Genomic DNA, 20,615 nt, shown 5'->3' with positions numbered 1-20,615 from the left:
ACCACCACCACCACCACCATCAACAACAACAACAACAATTTTCTGCGTTTGCACTGCTTTCTGACGGGATGAGAAAGTTAGGCTGTTGGACAGGAACTGGCACACATGGGAAGACTTCAGGGTTCCTTTCCAGTCTCTAGAAGACATCACCATCATGGCATTGTAGTTAGGGCTGGCAGCCTCTGCCAGCTGGAAACTCTGACTTCCACTCAATGATCTCATTCATTGAATCAATGTCTAGACCTAAGGTCACTCCAGGTGAATGGCCAGCGCAGGTCTCTCACCATTTATCTCTCACATATTTGGGTGATAAAACACTGTAAACCTAATTTTAGCTCGGTAAAATTTCTATTCTGGGGAAGAATTTTGATCCTTGTTTTGAATAACCATTTTTAACAGCGAGATGTTTTTCCAATAAATTCCAAGAATCCTGAGTTAATCATCCGTGAGAGCTCTCTGAATTCTTTGGGGTAGGTCTGAGGAGACATAGCTTTTAAGAGGATCCTTGTTTGGTCACTGCTTTGAGATTTAGATATCTTAAATTATATTTTCCTGAGAGCCAGAGATTTTTGTTCCTCAGGTGAAGTGAAGTTGTTGCCTTCGAGTTAACTGTGTATTGAGGGTCTAGCCTGAGCTAATCACTATCTCAAGAGAAATTACTGACATCAGAAAGGTCAAGGGAGCACTTGACTATAATCAGATAGGCGGGTCTTGAGGTCAAGGACAGCCTAGACTACAGGTGAAACCATCTCAAAACCTAAAGGTAAAAATGTAAAGCTATGAAATCTTTTCTTTCATACCCTCACAGTATGGTCAGGACCCTGGATCTTCTGGGGCATCTAGTTAGAGGAGAATCTTGGCATATTTCAGAAGACCTTCGAACACACTGCACTTAACCAGACGATGTGTAGTAAATGTAGTCTAAGTGCTTGCTCCTCAAAGGGAAATTGAAGTTCAAGTTGTAAACCCACAATCCTTATCTTTTCCAAATCATTTCCATTTTCCATACTAACTGATGAGGTTTCCAACCTTGGATCTCTGCCCCAGAAAAAGTAATGAATTTTGCACCTGGCTCTTAAGCGAATTTTGTAAGTGCTTAACATATGAGGGGCCTCTTTCATGAACACAGATGGTCCCTCGGTTTGTGGACTGAAATTACATTTTAAGATTGCACGGATACACATCTCTAGATTTTGGCATCTGTGCTTAAAAGCATGACTCGCTTTACAGATGAGCTGTGCATGCTGGCATGCATACTCAGAAGGCAAAAGGGACAGCTCAGGAAGGATGCTAATGCGTCGCTGCCTTCTCACTTTTTTCCATTTTCCGTATGTCGATTTGGATCTTCTGTTAGGCGTGCTGTTCTGTTCACAGGGCAGAATGGGGACTACTGTTTGTGCCTACTTTCAGAATCACGTGATTAATAGTAATCATAGATTCCCAAAGTCTCCAAGAAGAAACCAGGCCTTTACGCTGGAGGGTTTCTTTTTTTAACCTTAATTCAATTAAATTCCTCCATCATTTTCAACTGTGCATATATCACTAATAGCTTTTTCTTCTGTTTCCAGGTTGTAAAGAGAGAGATCTTTGGGAATGTCCACTCAATAAGCAATGTCTGAAGCATACATTAATCTGTGATGGGTTTCCAGACTGTCCAGATAGTATGGATGAAAAAAACTGCTGTAAGTGCCTTTATGAATTTGCTAACAGTGTTTTATATTTTAAATACCCATTGCTTCTCTTTAAATGTAAGCTAGAAATTTGGAAATACATATGAAAAGCTTTTAGTTTGTTTAGTTCTTTTGACCAAACTAATTTTTAAAAAATATATACAAATATTATCTAGCAATATGAAAACATTAAAGTACCTCCTGTCAGTATCCAGAATGGAAGGCATAAAATATAGCCATAAGGTGAAGCACATTGTCAACATTAAACTCACACTACTGAATTATTTGGCCTGGGTTTGTCATATGTCTTTGGTTGATGTGTTAGTTGGTTTCCCATTAGTCAACAGGATTCCGAAGAGAATCAATGGAAGAAGTTGGGTTTATTTTGCTTAGAGTTTGGGATTTTCCAGTCCATGATTTAGAGAAGAAACAACAGAGAAGCATATTAACTTCAAGGCTGTGCATTAGAAAAGAAAAGGAAAAGGTTGTGGTCCCACCATGTCCTTCAAGGATTCGCCTTCATGGCTGCAAGATGTTCCTTACATCTTCCCTTTATAAAAAACAGTTCTTCAGTTTTCCAATACTATTGTGGGCTTGAGACTAAACCCCTAAGAAATGGACTTCAAAGAACACTTATCTCAAAGACAGCAGTTGAATAATAGGAACTATAGAGGAGTATGTACACTGTTGTCCTGAGTTTCAGAAGTAAATATACATCGGTTAAGAAAAACATCAGAAGGTCATGAAAGGTCACTTACCTATGGTGGTGGTTTTAAGTTTTGTGTGCTTTTGAAATCTTTTCTGTCTAAATGCTATACAGCCGTCATCTTTAGTACTGGTTTAAAAATGTCTTAAGGTATTTTACTTACAACGAACAGAAAGCTCAACTCAAATCTAACAAAAAAATGAAGACATTTATTATTATGTATATTATACATGTCTTATATTATTACAGCAAAAGCCATGGTAGGATGAATTCACAAAGCTACGGTGAAGTAGAGAAATACATCGTCTTATCTGTGACTCCTTCATTTCAACTTGACCTAAGGGAGATGAGCTGCCTTGATCATATTCAGCAGGAAGAAGGGAGGATGCTGCCCCATTCTCTGGAATATCAATCACTAAGGGATTCCCCATGGGTCAACACTGGGCAGAGGGACAGCCTGTAGCAAGGGGCTTCTGTGTGGATTAGAAAAGACATTTTTTACAAACACTCAAAGCACAGCTCCAGGCAGGGATTAGGAAAAGCTGCCTGTTCCAGTCTGGTCTGGTTCCAGGCTAAGGCTCAGTAGAGTTTAGGTGCACGCTCTTTTGCAATGCATAAACCATAAAATAATAGAGCAAGGGTCTTCTGTGGAATTGCATTTAATCCTGCACTGATAATTACTCTCAGATAAGAATAGTCAGAAAAATGCCATGCCAATGTTAAACTAATCAACGTCTTCCTCTGGGATGTGGGTTGGTATGAAGCCCTGGACCAAATCAGGTTTCCTTTTCATGGAAGGAAGAAGGGAAATGGATGCTAAGTAGGCAATCAAGGAGATTTACTATAATTTTAAAAACCAAAACGAGATTTATATGTGACTCAGAGAGTTAGTAGTAGGATCCCTAAAAAGCGATCTGTCTACACGAACAGAGCTTGCTTTCTTCCTGCGCTGTCTTCAGTCTGCTTTCTCAAACATTTCCATCTTCTTGCTCTTGGTCTCCCTGCCAGCATTTTGCCAGGACGATGAGCTGGAATGTGCCAACCATGAGTGTGTGCCACGTGACCTATGGTGTGATGGATGGACAGATTGCTCAGACAGTTCAGATGAATGGGGCTGTGGTAAGTTTCTGGTCCTTGCCACCTGCCCTGCCTCCACATGCCTGTCAGTCATCTAAGCCAATGAATCCTAAATTACTTCCTGGGTTTTACCAATCAAGTTCGTCTATTTCGTTTTACTGCTATAAAAGCTGACAGTGGTGATTCATGAGTGTTATTTCTAAGTAACAGAAAATCCCCCTCCCCAAGTTACTTCTTGATTTTAAATATCTATATTATATATACACATTATTTATGCATTCAAATGTTTGGAGGCATGCCATTTTTGGACTTAAGTTTTATTTATCACCCAAGTTCGAGAGTGGTGAATAATCAGTCATTCTTGGATTGTTTACATCCTCAAGAAGAGGATGCAGAAGTGACTTCTTCATCTGACCTATGCCCTGCTCCTCATCCTAATGAGATTTCTAACTGTCTAGTTCCTGCCATGGGCAGGACTCGAAGGCATCTCAGACAATGCGACAGTCTGCCATCTTGATTATCTGATGAATTCCCTCATTGTGCACACATCACTCCCCCAACTCACTCAGCCCCTACCTTAGTCTTCTGCATCCTCTGGCCACATAAGGAGTTTACTGGTCCACAAATGACCTGTGGCTGATCTAGTGCGGAGACTGGGGATTTGCACATACACCAATCATAAATGTCCACCACCCTCATGTACCCCCACTTTCAAATGCTGGGAAAAAAAAGGGTGGAATTTCAAAGCTTGCAATAATTTGGCTAATCCCTGTGTAAGTTCAAGTTCTCATAAAGAAAAGTCAAGATCTGCCTGTCTCTTTCGTAAGAATCTGCAGTGTTTTGAAAGCACTGCACATAACTAATTTGGTTTTTTTTCAGTCTCCTGTCACATTGAGAGAGCACTGATTTTCACATAAAGGGTCGACCCCAAATGGTTCCCAACTAAAATAAATACGAATGAATGTATGCAGGCAGAGCAAAGACTTACAAACTTATGGTCTCTGGAGAAGAAGTGTTTTTAATTAGGCTTTCTCGAATTTTTCCCCCTCAGTGACCCTCTCTAAAAATGGGAACTCCTCCTCATTCCTGACTGTTCACAGATCTGCAAGAGATCACCACGTGTGTGCTGATGGCTGGCAGGAGACGTTGAGTCAGCTGGCCTGCAGGCAGATGGGTTTAGGGTAAGGTCAGTAGTGTGTAGTACTGATGAGGTTTTCAGAGGGCTCTGTGGATGTTAACAGTAATATCTTCCTTGTGAATGATGGAGAACTGGAAAATAAGAGCTCTCCAAAGCCCTTGAAATAAATCCTGTGTGAGGAACTTAATTTAATTCTAGGCACCTGCTCTAAAGAGTGTGGGCTGCAAACCTGTTATGACGAAGTCTCAAAAGTAAAGGAACTAATTGTATTTTTAGGCACTTGTGAAATGGAATACGTTCACTATTTATAAATGCATTAAGATGGTCTCCTTTGCGAGACCTGGATGAAACACTCTTCATACCCCTTCCCTGGGGTTGTTGGGAATTTCTTTTTAAGCAATATACATTAATTAAAAATAAGACAAATTGGGGTTGGGGATTTAGCTCAGTGGTGTAGCGCTTGCCTAACAAGCAAAAGGCCCTGGGTTCGGTCCTCAGCTAAAAAAAAAAAAAAAAAAAAAGAAAGAAAGAAAGAAAGAAAGAAAGAAAATGAAAAAAATAAAACCAGTTGAGAAACAGAAGTCAAAGCTGCTGGTATTTCTATTTATCCTAAGTAACACAGGAAATACACACCAAGGAGTAGCTCAGCGTTTTGCTTTTTAGTGGAATTAGACCCACCCATTTACATACCCAGAATGGAATGGAGCGTACACACGCTGTTTTGTGAGGTGTTCTGTTTCAGGTCATCGGACCATAGAGAGTAATCCACACACAGGATGATGTATACACATGTATCTGTTACATTATTATAGGGCATTTTGATTTATTATGCTAATGGTATATGTGAGAATGGAGTATACGTATAGAAATGAGAAAAAGAAGAGATCAGGGAGCCATGCGATTCTAAAACCCAGAGCTGATGGCATTCCCAGGGTCCACTGAGCAAATGAAGATGTTTACAATAACGAGCCATTTGACTCAGCAACAAGCTGCATATTTTTGTTGCCCAAGTTTGAAGAATCATATCACCGTTAGCATCTTGTGCCCTTTACTTCCGTGTAAAGACCCTCATCTTTAGAAATTTGAGTAACTCCTACTAATTTATAGTAGAAGAACTTTAATCTTTTCCAGCATTAGAAAAAAATTGTAACTGTCATGATCCATTAAATTATTGTCCATTTTCATAATTTCTCTATTGTGTCTAAATGAAAGGGGATATGATTTTGATTCAATAAATGAAAACCCCTTGAAAGTGCTTATCTTGGTTCTCTCACCAAGACATAGGGGCATTGCTTAATAGGAGAATTCAATTACATACTGAGACTTCGCTCTGTCGAGGGTTCTGAGGGTAAGTCAGACCTGAAAAGATTTACAAGGACAAAAGTTTGGACAAGCCACCTAAAATATAATTGTTGAACCACAAATAGAAGACCTCTTGTCTTAAATGTCTTACTTTGTTTTTCTGTACTTCTTGCATATTAGATTTTTATTGAGCTAAAATACATGGAATGAATTTGACTATTTCAGTGACACTGAGCACAGTCGCAATGTTTGCAGCTATTGTCTGGTTCCATAACATTTCTAGCACCACAAAAGGAAACTTTGTGGTCATACATAGTGACTGTCACTTGCCTTCCAGATGCAGTAAACCATTCATTTTCTCTCCACCTCTACACATTTCACTTCTACTCTGGATGTTTTAATAAGGAAGCTTATAGCATGTGATCTTTTTGTCTAGATAATATTCTCAACTCTCTGTGTTACAGTATGCACAATGTTTGTAGCTAAATATTTCATTGAATTGTTATACCCCATTTAGATCACGTGGTACACTTCCAGTGTTATACCACATTCAATTATCCCCTCGGATATTTGGGTTGTTTGCATTTTTTATTGCATATGAGATTTATAAATAATTCCTTTAACTATATGTGGCAACGAATACCTGCAGTCCCAACACTCAGGATGTAGAGACAGGAGGATTGCTTCAAGTTTGAAGTCATCCTGCTGTGAGCTTCAAGGGCAGTTAGATCAACAGAGGTGCTCTGAAACACAAGCTCGCTTATTCTGTTTTCTCTCTTTCAACGACTCTGAGGGTGATATGTTAGTATTTAGGACTAAAAGGAATGTCTTCACTTTTGATAACTCTTATTTCACTGACAGGCCAGGAGAATATGAGGTAGAAATATAGTCCATGGGCGATAATTACTGACTGAATTCTTGGATAAATGAGTAAATAACATCAGGTCGTCTGAGACTAGCTTCAGGTATACTTGTCAATTTATTTTGGTGGCTCGTGGGCTGAGAGAAACATAGAGAGGCAGAAGAGGGAAAAATGAAGATAATGGGAAGGCGAGACTGCATTCTTGGTATGAGGATGGGCGTCTGGGAGAGCTTCTGTTTCCTGGGTCGCCAGACTGGAGGTGTTGTATAAGCTCATACTTCTGTTACTGATGCCGCAAACAAGCTCCACCCAACCTTTTAATCTTCCAGTCAAAGTCCTTGATTGTGGAATCTTTCTGACCATGATTGGTCTACACTCCAGGTAGGAGGGGAAAGAAACTGGCTTTCCTTCTTGCTTTTCCAACTGGAGTGCCCCATATTGGCTGACCTTTAACTTTCAGGCATATACTACTTCAAAAGTCGAATCTTAGAAGCAACCCTTAGCTAGTTCTGCTTACCCTCCATATTCTACTTCGTTTTGTAGAGTATGTGCTTATGAGTGTTGATCTAAACAAGACATTGTGTAGAGGATGCATCACTGGGCTCGATGGTGTAGTAAGAGAGACATATGGGAGACCAACAAAGGACATAGGTTTCATTTTATTATTTGACAATGACACAGACTTAGAGCAGAGCTTACAAATTTCCTATTTAAAGTACATAAGAAAAATTATATTCAGCTCTAATCCTTGGGAGGATTCATTCTGTAAGCACAGTTTGAAAAAAGGGAATATTTAGTATTCAGAAGTAAGTCACCCTTCCTCTAAAAGGGCAGAGGACTTCATTGACTTCACTGGGTGGTTTATAAACTACTTTTTATTAAAAAAAAAAAGCCTCACTTCTATGCCAAATTGTGTGTTTTCCGGGATTATACAGCAATATTTCTGGTAGAGGCAGCTGATTAAAAAGATGGTCATGGGCTTTATTTTCCAGACATGGATTCTATTATCCATGTTTTAGAGCAAAAATGGCAGACCCGTAATTAAGTGTTTGTCCAGGTGAAAAGATCTGGTGTTTTTGTTAAAACTGGAGACTTACTTTCACCTGTAGGTTGTTCCAGAGTTCACCCCAGCCTAGAAACACAATGCTTTGCTGGTTGGACAAAGGCATAAATCAAGTCCCCGGATTCTTTTGACAGCACAATGTCTTCTACTTGCAGTATCAGAAACATATGCACATGCATTTAATGAACAATAAAATCAGGACTTATTCAGCCCTCTAATTCTTGCCAAGTGCAGGGTTGAGACATCTGGCATTTGAGGATAAGTTTAGTGGGACAGGAACTTCTCTGTCTCCTGACTCCACAAGTTCTACCTCTACCAAATGTGAGTTCATCTGGAAAGCCACGTCTTGGATCTATTTGATTGGCAGAGTTTCTTTATGGAGTTAGCTGTAATCTGATTTCTCCCCCTTAACCTTTTAAAGTTAGTCAAAAGGAAAAAATATGTCTTTGGAGAATGTTTCTATATTTTGGGCAAAACCACAGTCAAAGACACCAGGTAGTATGTGACCTAGTAGTCCCTAATATTCCCTGTAAGGTTTATGTTGTCACTGCCTCCCCCTGGGTTTACTGGGAAAGAACTGTTTACTTCAAGATGGTGGCCTTATTCACATGAAACTTGGAAGCTCTCTGTTCCTTACACTGGAAAGTCTAGCCCAGGATGCTGCTCTCATGCATATGAACCTTGAGTAAGCATCTCCTGATAGTTACAAAGCTTCAAAGGTTGGGATAAACTTGCTAATCACAGAATTAACCCTTCCCATTAGCACTATTGTGGTGCTTTTTACCAGACTCACAGAGTTACAAAATCGGCACCATCTGACTCCAAGATTCTTTTATCAGCCTCACTCCACTCCCCCCCAACCCCCAAAACACATGGCTACTAGCAGCCAATTTGCTTACAGCCCCTGAGGACTATTAATGCATTTCTGCATCTGTGGAGTTTTCTACAGAGTACATTTCCCATAAGGAGAATCATATAATATCTGCTTTTGTGTCTCCTTTTTCCCATTTAGCATAGAGTTTCATTATAAATAGTCAACTGTAAGCTTTTGTATGAATGTACAATTTCAAGTTTCTTGGGCATTAAATACTGAGAAATACAATTGCTACAGCCAATAGTAATTTATATTTAATTTTTCTGAAGTACTGCCAAACTCTTTTCCAAAAGGGCTATCTCATTTTATACTCCCACCATCAATATATGAGTTATAATTCCTTTATATTCTTGTCAGCTCTGACTGTTAAGTACTTTTCTGATAGCTGGCCTAGTGGGAATGGGATGATATTTTCACTGTGAAATGTTATGGGTTTGCATTTCCATAATTGCTAGTGATATCCAACACATTTTAAAAAAAAATTAGTCTTCTGTTTCTACTTTAGATTTCCAGAAAAAGGTAGAAGAACTCTTTATACTTAAAGATTCATTTATTTTCATTTTGTGTGAATTATGCTTGCTTGCTTAAATGTCTGTGTACCATGTCTGTGCTTGGTGCCTTGGAAACCAGAACAGGGCATTGGCCCTGGAATTGGAGTTAATAGAAGTCTTGACCACCACTTGGGTTCTGGGAACTAAACTGGGTCCTCTGCAAAAGCAACTAGGGCTCTTAACCACTGAACTGTCTCTCCAGCCCGATAATTCTTTTTTATTAATTTTCTGAAAAATTCATGCATGTGTATAATATATTTTTATCACATTTACTCTTCATTCCCGTTTTTGTGTTTATGGACTGGGGAAAACCACCCTATATAACATAATCCAAGTTTTTCGTTGTTGTTGTTGTTGTTGTCTTTGTTTTGTTTTTTACTTCTTGGTGAAAATGCCTACAGTACTGAGTAGATGTTTGCTTGTCTAAGGGAGAAGCCACATGAAGCAATCCCATGGAGTACCATGGCCTTCACAGAGCACGTTTACAGCATTTCTGGTACTCTTGTGTTGTACACATAGGGGATTAATTTCTTATACAGTCCTAAGAGGTTTGTGGTTCAACATCAAGGTGGAAAGAAAATCTAGAGTACAATGTGTGTATTTATAGTGTTCGCTAGAATGTTGTATTCTGAGTAAAAGAGAATCATTTTCCTGAAAATGTATACATAGGAAGAGGATTTTTTTTGTTTGTTGTTTAAGTTCTTCCATGAATCTACGTGATAGCAACTTTGAAAACAAGGAATTTTGAGATCTATGAGCAAACTGAGTTTCAAAGCATGTCAGTTGAGTCTGTGAATAATTTAGGAAGTGGAACTTCTCAGTGAGGTAGAGAAAGTCTCCATTCTTAACTGCAGTGGAATGAGGCAGGATCTGGTCAATCAGATTTGTTTCCTCTCACATTACACTGGGTTGTAAACAAGTCATAGTTAAAATAGATCGCCACCATGAAATGGTGGTCATGCTCATCATGAAAACCAACTTCCCTGAGGTCTCCAAAACCAAGTAGGATCCAGTGCTAGTTTTCACCCTTTTAGTCTTAACCCCCGTAACAACAAGACCAACCATGAACCATGAAATTCAGGAGCAGGAATGACCCTGGCTCACACAAATCCACTGGGATAGTAGATTCCCAGGGCATTCCAGTGGTTAGAGCATTGATTCGGACATGCACATAGATGAAACCTGAGAAAATGGTGCAAGTTAAGTGACCTTCAACATTTGGCCCAAGAGGACTTGAATCCTTCCTTCCTTCCTTCCTTCCTTCCTTCCTTCCTTCCTTCCTTCCTTCCTTCCTTCTCTTTTTCTTTCTTTCTTTCTCTCTCTTTTTTGAAATTTTTATTGGATTTTTTTATTTATATTTCAAATGTATGACCTTTCCTGATTTCCTGTCCATAAGCTCTCTATCCCATCCCCCCCTTCCTTGTTCTATGAGGGTATTCCCCCACCCATTCCCCCACCCCTTCCCACTTCCTCACCTTGACATTCCCCTACCCTGGGGGGTCAAGCCTTGGCAGGACCAAGGGCTTCTCCTCCCATTGGTGTTCAACTATAGAAAGCTGTTACATACCAGCATCCTTTTGAAATGGTAGTGGGCACTCCCAGTGATGGCTGAGTTTCTGATCTTAGGTCTTCTTCCTGTTGTCTTTAAAAAATACCTCCAAGTCAGCACCTGTATACTATCTTATCTCAAAACCATGTGTCTTTATTATATTACAATCTGGACAGAAAGACCAGTTCTTTTATTCTAGCATTGTATACCCTGTTATACCTTGCCCACCTTCAAGTTTTTTCTTTGCTAACTAAGTATTAGACAAACTTACCTGCTTACTGCTGCTCTAACACTCCAAATTCCTTCCAGTGAGGCAGCTTTCCATCCTGGTCTTCCTGCCTGCAATTCTGATCACTCACCCCTAACCCCACATCATCATGCCTCCTACATGGATGAATCAGAGAATCTTTGAGGCTGGGGCAGCCTCCACTCTACCCTATTTCTTGACTGCATCTTTTTTGAAGCCCTTATCCAGTACCTCAAATAGCTTTTGTAAAAGAATTGTTTGTCTGTTTCTCTCACTGAAATAATAGCTATTAATTTCTTGTTTCAATTTCCATTTTTCTTTATTAACTCAGTTATCCATTTTGATGTCTGCCTGAGTGCACCATTCATTTAAATTCTCTTGAAGTAACATTTGTTTTGGGGTCCCAAACCATCTGATAGCTAGTACTACTTGTTTGAACATGACTGGTTAATCCCATTTCATAAACATAAATCAAGTTTAATTTTCATGTCCTCTTTTAACTTTTTTACATTACTCAAAAGCTAGCATACAAAGGGCCGTGTAAATTCCTAATCCCAGGGCTCAGGAATCTTTTAAAATAAAATATTTCACTTAATGTCCCTGGTATCAGGCAAACCATTTATCTGCGTTCTCCTGCTTTGGAACACACGGCTCTTCCTTTTCACGAACCTGTTTACTTTCCATCTATCCCTGGAAGACAAATGAGGTCGCGTCTTTGAACATGACCTTCTCTTCTTGGCTGAGATGAAGGTACATTAATCAAAACCAGATGAAAGTTCCGCACTCCCAGGTCCTTAGGAGTGGTCGGAGATACCTAAGGTTCTTCAGCAAGATGTGTGTCAGTTGGTCCAAGGGGAAATGTCCTTTCCTTTTGGTCATAGTGTTGATTGAATGCTTACTTTTTATTGCTATTCGAGGCCAGTGTCCCAGCTTGTAGGAAAGTCAGCCGAGGACAGGAAGACCATTGCTCATCTTCCTCCCTCCCGCGATGCAGAAAGGAGTGGAGATCAGAGCTGCAGAGTCGAGGGCATTAGTTCCCCAGCACCAGCCCTCTGAAAGATGAGCACATCCCTCTGTAGGCTGAGGTCACCCCTACTCTGACACTCAGGTACTACAGTGCTGGCATCCACACTCAGCTGCTGTGTTGTTCTGTGGTGGCGGTGGTTTTTGATACAGTACTATATCAGTCCATTACAATGTAAAGTTTTCTCAATTTCGAATTCTTTATCTAGAGAGCCCCATGTTGTTTAGATTTCCTACTCGAATCAAGTTGTGTGCATGTTTAGAAGCATTTTCTATGCTCCCAAAGTCCCTAAAGAAGGAAGGAAAGAGCATGTGACAAGACAAAGCACTTCCATTACAGGGTCAGCTTTAACTCTTGTTTCCAGGCTCCTAAAGAAAGGAATAGCCCATTGAAATGAAAACTGGTTATCTCCAGCCTTACACAACAATAAGAATAAGCCTAAAAGTCATCAGCGTTTACTTTAACACCAAAATCAAGGTGCTGTTCATAAAATGCTTGAGTCTTTATTTGCTAAAAAGTAAAAGTGATGCCCCAAAAGGTATCAAAAGAGAAATGGGTTTTTTCCAACAAAATATCCTGAGAGACAAAGAATATAGTTACACGAAAATATACCTATCACTTGACACAACTTATTCAGTTATTTAAAACAGGTTAAAAATTAAAATTAAATTAAATTAAAAATTAAATTAAAAATGGTATTTTAATTTATAACATTTATAGTTGACTGCTATTTGTAACTTAAATGTTATAAATACTGTTATTAATGTTCTAATAATGTTCAATATATTTAATTGATAGTTATGATTGGTAAACATTTTACTTCACTTATAATTTTGTAACTTTTTATACTGAAATTGATCACTCTGCTTTTAATATTTATGAGATGTGAATACCTCTCTTCTCTGTCCTTAAAAGTGATTTTGTCATTGTACCTGTAGATCATGCCCAATATAATTATTATATTCCACCTCTGACATAGACAAATAGATTGTAAGATAAGAAAACTGTCCATTTTCGGTTGGAATTTCACTAGTATATTTTTAAATTTTGGTTTACTAGAAAGATAGACTTAGACGTCATGCCTACTTGAAACATTTATAGTGAAGAGAGTTGTGCTGTAGCAAGTGTAAGCTGAGATGTCCGAATAGGAATGACTCAATAGTAGTGTTCATTTATGTTTGTCTGAAACCAATTAATGCCATTTTGTCAAAATCTTAGCTTGTTCTTTAGTTTGATAAGTAGCTTAATCAGCCTTCAATTGCTTGTCTTGTAGTAGGCCTGGAGTCATATAAATTTTATCTATAAAATTTTATCTTATTATCAATAAGATAACGATATGATAGGGTTCAAATAATATTTGGGAATCTGGGTTCTGAGGATTCTCATGAAACGGTTCTATATTCTCAACAGGATACGTGTACATTTCCTACACAAGCATTTGCACTGAGAACAAACACTAGGGTTCTTTTCCCCCAGCAACAGATGCACTGGGACAGAGTTTATTGTTGTGGGTGTGTGTAAGCCATTGCTGCTCTCTTGTTGCCTAGGGACAGGGTCCCTATCTTTTGGAGACTTGTGCACATTGGCGTGTTTAAAGTAAGCAAGTCCAGTTAAAACTGAATCGTGGGTTATCTGCTATCATTTACACACAAAGCGCACTGATGAAGATGGACCTAGAATGGGCTGTCGTCTAGTGATCTGATGACTGTTCCTGTCAGAGTACTATGGGATGGAACTGGGAGATATGGCTCAGCAGTCAAACGCTTGACTAGCATGAGACCTGGGATTGATGGCTTCCCCAGAACAAAACAGAATGTCATTTAGAACTCTTGAGTAAACTTCGTCATCTCATTTCAACAGCGGGAACAATGACACATTTGTGGATGTCTTCTACAGCTGCACAAACCCCAAAAGGCAGATTCTTAGGTGGAATACAGTTGGCTTGCTTTCTACAGGAGATTGATTCTAGTCCCATGGATTCACTGTGTTTACTAGTGAGTCCCGTGGATTCACTGTGTTTACTAGTGAGTCCCGTGGATTCACTGCATTTACTAGTGAGTCCTGTGGATTCACTGTGTTTACTACTGAGTCCTGTGGATTCACTGTGTTTACTACTGAGTCCTGTGGATTCACTGTGTTTACTACTGAGTCCTGTGGATTCACTGTGTTTACTACTGAGTCCTGTGGATTCACTGATTCTGTCTAGTAATGAGCCATAGGATAGGACAGCATCACCAGTGTTGAAGGATTTAGTTTTGTGCACAAGGAACATCAGAATGCAAGGAAAGCTATTTTTTTTTTTAAATAACAAGCACTCTCTTTTGCCTAATGATGAGCTTCTCCAACTTTCCATTTGATGTAACTGAGGTATAAGCTAGTTGCGTTTCTTCTTGGAAGCTTGTGAGGGAATGGTGAAGCACACAGTGCTTCATGGGACCTTTCCCCAAAGTAACTAAAGGGCCTGGCCCTTTTCCTAACTCCCCCCACCCACTAATCATGCTCCAGCCAAATCCTCCTGAATAAAATTCTTTTCTTGAAATATTGATTTACGATGTGATATATTTTTATGAAATCAATCCTAAGTAATGATAACACCTGTTCAAAGATCATTATACTTTGAAGATTTACCCAGCATCTCTCTTATATCAGAGAACCATCTGTGACTGAGCTGATCCAAGGGCAGGAAGGCCAGCAGTGGCTGAGGTTGCACTCCAGCTGGGAGCATCTCAATGGAAGCGCCCTGCAGGAGCTGCTGGTGCACAGGTAAGAAACCCCCACGGCAGCCATGTGTGTGCACATTAGAGTCAGGGATGACCAAGGGGTGTTCCCTCTATTTCAAACATGAAAACACATGCCACACCAGTAAATAACTTTCACAGAATATCTGTTACCTTTTACATTTCAACATTAGTAATGACTCTTTAGAGACATTAATTTTATTTTGACAAATTTCATATTTCGTCAGAACGACAGGATCCATTATGTTAGAAGAATGTCTCATTTTGAGGTGAACTCTCACATCTGTAGTTTCTACAAATACTGTGTGGGACTGGTTAATGGGAAATTAAGTTAGAGTCTGAGAAGATAATAAACACAAATCAAAACGAAAGTCAGGTAGCTTTGACTTCTCTTAAATGATAGTGTATTAAACAAGTTCGTCTCCTTTATGAATGGGCTGAAAGAGGAATGTAAGGAAGGAATGGATTTTTTTTTAAGATTTGTTTTAATTTACATATGCACGTGAGAACAGATACTTTGTGGTTCTTGAGATATAATCCACCCATCACTTCCATTTTGTAGTCTGATAAATTAGCTCGCCTTTTCTATCACTCACCATCGCTAGGCCTTTGAGATCATTGTTTAAATATTCTTGAATCTAACCCTTCATTTCCTTGACTGTTAGAATAAAATAGTTATAATTAAGGAGTTTATTTTAAGGAATTAATGGGTCATGAGGCCAGAGGGGTCCCAGAACTCTGAGGGACAGGCCTCCTGATGTGAATTCTGAGTATATAAGCCAGGTCTTCAGCAAGAGTTCTGCATGCCTTGAACGGCTGAAGCTCCTTATTTTTATTCTTAATGAGAGCATTTTTGTGGCCCGTCCTCTGGCTCAAAGTTAAGGCTTCATGCATGCTAGACAAGCACTTTACCACTGAGCTTTTCTCCCTGCCCACGGAATGGCTTCTTATTTGACACATTACATTACAGATACTAGCCAAGTGGTCTTAGCTGGATTGACTCATTACACTTTAAGAATCACAAAGAAGAAGAGAAAAGGTGATCCTTCACCCCTCAGGAAATCTGAAGACTTCCTCTTGGTCAAAATCCGCCCCCAAATTTCTAATAACTTTGTCAAATGAAGTACTTGCTCTAAACCAATGACTAAGTCTTTCAACACAATAATGTTCCTCTAAGCTGGGATGGGAAAAGCCTTTCCCAGTCAAACAAATGAATAAACGAACCATTCTCCTTTGGGGATTTGTAGACCTGGCTCACTAACTAAATGAGATGCTATGTAACAAGTTTGCTACAAAGAGTTGGGTAGCTAATCTTTATGACTATCTACACAAAAAGTGTAATTCTTTTAAATGTAATAATTAAATTTACCACTAATTTTTGAATGTCATTTTTATACTAGGTCTGGGGTTAATCTCAGAAGGAGTATAAAATTTAATGAAAGTAAAGAAAGACATAATCCCAAACAACTTAAATCATTTGAGTACAATCAGAGATTAGAAGGAAGTATAAACCATAATTTCAGATATCAAGGGTTAGAGAGAGAGCTCAGTTGATAAAGTGTCTGCTATCTAAACATAAACATAATAAACCCTTGTTAGTCACACTAGGAATAACAAAACCAAGGGTATAGGGAAATATGACTTTAGGTTGCAGGAGGTAGAAAGAAAACTAGACTTTTATGTGTTGTATAATTAATCTTTTGCCAGTATTTACAGATGACCAAAAACAAATTCATTTTTAAAAATGAAAATACAGTACATTTTCAAAAGGGAAGATTTATGGTGCATGGAAGTGGTATATATATAAAGGTTGATTTCTTTTGCTAGGAGAAATAAAGGATTAATAGTATATTTTTACAAGTTCCAACAAGCCTTATGTGTTTGTAATTTACATGATGAAGAAAACTTTTTTTTTTTTTTGGTTCTTTTTTTCGGAGCTGGGGACTGAACCCATGGCCTTGCGCTTCCTAGGCAAGCGCTCTACCACTGAGCTAAATCCCCAACCCCTGAAGAAAACTTTTGATGGATGGAAAATTGTTTGCTGACTACCATTTAACTTAGCCTAAACTGAATTCTTTTGTTCATCCACACACACGAAAGAGAGAGAGAGAGAGAGAGAGAGAGAGAGAAAGAAAGTTTGCCTACAGTTTCATACTTAGGGAGGCCAGTAAGGCCACTTCCAATTATGAGTACCTACTAGTTCTAGCCGTGCCCCCTGGGATTATAGATAATAAATTCAAGCTCACTTTGTCCTGTCATCTCTTCCTATAACCACAGTTTAACTTTGATAGTCTGGGCAAGATTTTTTTTTCAGTTTACATATCTTTTGTCCTTGACCTTCTATTTTAAAATGCAGAGTAATATTTTCTACCTCTCAGTCTACATCTCAGGATTTTTGGAGGATGGAGGTGGGGAGGTATTTGGCCTTTTCATCCTTCACCATAGATTCTATCAACTAAGATGATGTAAGAAGTTTCATGATAAGAATTTCTCTTTCCACAAATGTGATATCTTGTTATGATATCAAATAACATGAAACAGGTAGTGTATATGCTTCCAAAGTGGTCTCTGACCACACTTGTGCCCCGAGACGTCTTGCTATAAGACAACTGTACTCAGAGAGTATGAACTCCTCTGACGGTGGACCCTATGCTTCATAACATGGATAACGTGCTTCAGGTAAACAGTAAGCATATAACTTAACATTATAACATTTTATGTTTCCAAACCTAGGCGGTCCTGCCCAAGTGGAAGTGAGATTTCCCTTCTGTGTACCAAGCAAGGTGAGATTGCTGGTGTTGCATGGGATAAGACGTATATAACTGTGCTGGCTCCTGGGAAACAGGAGCAGTTACGCAAGACAGCCAGAGCTCAGCATCTACTTGGATTTGCAAACGATTCATGGACTATGATTTCTGATCCTTGTTAGACTGTGGTCGCCGCCCTGCTGCCCGGATGAACAAGAGGATCCTTGGGGGTCGGACTAGTCGTCCTGGGAGGTGGCCGTGGCAGTGTTCTCTGCAGAGTGAACCCAGTGGACATATCTGTGGCTGTGTCCTCATTGCCAAGAAGTGGGTCCTGACAGTTGCCCATTGCTTTGAAGGGTAGGTTGCAACGATTCATTTTACAATTGCCTGGGTTTTACCACTTGGCACTTGGGAATTCTCAGTGGTGTATGTAACTTCTTGAAGTCATTTGAACTCAATTATCATAGCCATTCTTATTCCCAGGAGAATGAAAAGAGTCTATCAGTGGAGCTCTTTCTGCTCTTCTGGTCTTCCACTCACTGATGACCAATAGCTATATGGTGCTTAGAATGTATGTGCTAAGGAGGGAGGTCAGAAGTCTGATTTCTCAGCCACTGCAGTTCAGCCCCTGTTCTGCACATCTTAAGTGTTTTACAGACATGTGAATATACATGGAAATGGTTTGTTTTAAAGCTACACATTGAAGTTCAGATGAACAGCTTGCAGGTGGTTGGGAAGAAGAACTAAAGGTACAATATTTGTGTTAGGTTTCTCAAAGATCCAGAACCAAGTCTTTGTCCTAACAATATCTACCCCTCAGATTTGTGTGTGCAGGAAGGGAGTCTATTTAAAGTCGTAGGAACCATGCTTGGCAGCAACTAGGAAAACTGAGAAAGGTGTATGTATCTTTAAAAACAATATTGCCGCAAGTGTGCCCTGTGCAATGCCCATTAGCATTATGGTCTGTATATACTCGCACTTTGCTGGCTTTATCCAGTTCCTCTGTGCTTCCTTTCTGTCACTTCCCCATCGTTCTGGACGTAACCCCTGTTCCAACCTGATGACCATCTCTCCATGACGCCAAACACATCCAACTGTTCACATGTTGTCACTGTTGAATTTTACTACTTGAAATCATACTTTGTACATCATCGATTCTTTTCCCTTTTGGTAATATGCCATGGCCATCCCTCTAGGCCATCCCATTTTTAAAGTGCTAATACATGTTTTGGAGGCTAAGTACTATTCTGTATAGACTTGTATATATTTTCTATTGGTCATCAGTTGATGAACATTTGAGATTCAATTTATGTTATTATAACAATGCTGGGGTGAAACTCTCTCCTGTAATTCTAGCATCCTATGGGCGCTATTGCTTCTAGAGGAGGCTGAGGAAACACTGAGCTCTACACAGGGGTCACAGACATGGATGCTACCTGTGGTCCTTGAGGAGCTTGGTAGGAAGACAGACTTTTTTCAGTCATTTTATTTGAGATTGTAATATAGTTAAATCATCCCCCCTCCCTTTCCTGCCTCTAGAGTCACTCATGTACCAATCTTGCTCTTTCAAATTCATGGCTTCTTTTTCTTTAGATGTTATTACACATATATGTGTATATTCTTAAATACATAAATACTATGCGTTCATTCTACAGCATTATTTGTATTTTGATGTTTTCAGGGTTGACAGTTTAATATTAGATAACCAACTGGTATGCTCTTCCCTGGGGAAGACTGTTTCTTCCATTCTCAGCATTCCTTAGTTGCCTGTAGTTCCTTGTCTAGGGTTGAGGTCACCTAGACTTTTCTTACTTTATCCACATTAGCATGTCTATTAGTGTTGCCACTGTTCAGGACATGTTTAGTCAACCATATTAGTGAGTCTTCATGGGTCTGACTTCTCTGACATTTCTAGGAGACCCAATTTCATAGAAAACTCCTTGATTCTCTTATAATCTTTCTATCACCCATTCTGCAATGATCCCTGACCCTTAGGTGAATGTGATGTGTTATAGATGTATCATTGGAGGCCGAGCTCCACAACTCTGCACTTGATTGATTGTAGTTTTCTGTAATGGTCCCTGTCAGTTGCAAAGAGAAGTTTCTTTTATGAGGTTTGTGAGAAATAAACTTAAATGCAGGCACAAGAACAAATACTTAGAAGGTAGTTAGGGATTGTGCTGGTTTAGAAAAGAGGTGGCTATAAGTTCTCCAAGATCTATGACTTCACCAGTCCTAGCTAGTTGGCTAGGGTTCCAGCACTAGCCATAACTTTCTTTTTGTTGAATGGATTTTAAGACTAATTAGAGAGCTGTTGGGTACTGCTATTGTGTGTGGACTACTATAGTGTCCTTAAGGCTACTGTTCCAGACTGGTTATTGTTGTGGTTCACAGGGACAAAGTGCTTTTGGTTACGTCCCACCTTTAGAAGTTTGCATATTATTTTCTGATATTTTTAAAACTAATATTTCAAATCAGATCCAACTAGGAGACATGGAAGTATGTCTGAAGTGCAAGGCCCTCCACCTCTGGGAGTTACAAGGGCAACAGCAAGCCTACAATATTTGGGAAGTCTCTTGGACAATTCCAACCAACAAAGGAGACAGACATTTAAATGTATATTCAGAATATGTAGCAAATTATAACAAATGAAAAAATGTGATAACATTTGGTCACTCTATTGGGGAAAACTAGTATGTAAGTATAAAACCAATGCCTTTTCTTGAGAATTTTCATATGTGAGACCCAGAATGATCTAGAGTATGTCTAGAAATGCACTGTAATGTTCTTGCTGTAGAAGGGGCCAGATGTTTTCAGATGTCTTTTACATTTCTAGTTTGTAGTCCACAACAAACAGAAGATCACTCTAGCAAACTGCATTCATCAAAGGTGATTACCTAAATGAATCCACAGGTTTTTAAGGGAGCAACAGTGCTAATGTGCTTATTAATTCAAGTTTATGGGCTGCTCTTGCCGTCTCTACATGTGGTATCAAAGTTTCCTCCGGCACTGGAGGATCTATAGAGTAGGGAAGGAAGCTTTAAGAAGGAATAAGTGTGTGTGTTTA

At 39.3% G+C, this 20,615-nt stretch overlaps 1 protein-coding gene across 2 annotated transcripts in view; it reads left to right on the top strand.

Moving 5' to 3' along the window:
* The window catches only part of Corin (corin, serine peptidase), a 227,266-nt gene that overhangs the window by 193,882 nt on the left and 12,769 nt on the right, over positions 1-20,615 (top strand). For both annotated transcript variants that reach the window (XM_032916299.1, XM_032916300.1), the window contains exons 14-19: positions 1,569-1,682; positions 3,385-3,495; positions 4,505-4,634; positions 14,713-14,826; positions 17,535-17,584; positions 17,731-17,905. In XM_032916299.1, the coding sequence (XP_032772190.1) occupies positions 1,569-1,682; positions 3,385-3,495; positions 4,505-4,634; positions 14,713-14,826; positions 17,535-17,584; positions 17,731-17,905 (694 nt within the window). The remainder of the gene's footprint in view (positions 1-1,568; positions 1,683-3,384; positions 3,496-4,504; positions 4,635-14,712; positions 14,827-17,534; positions 17,585-17,730; positions 17,906-20,615) is intronic.

Source organism: Rattus rattus, chromosome 11 (genome assembly GCF_011064425.1).
Source record: "Rattus rattus isolate New Zealand chromosome 11, Rrattus_CSIRO_v1, whole genome shotgun sequence".
NCBI lineage: Eukaryota > Metazoa > Chordata > Mammalia > Rodentia > Muridae > Rattus > Rattus rattus.
This window is presented reverse-complemented; position numbering and strand designations above follow the sequence as displayed.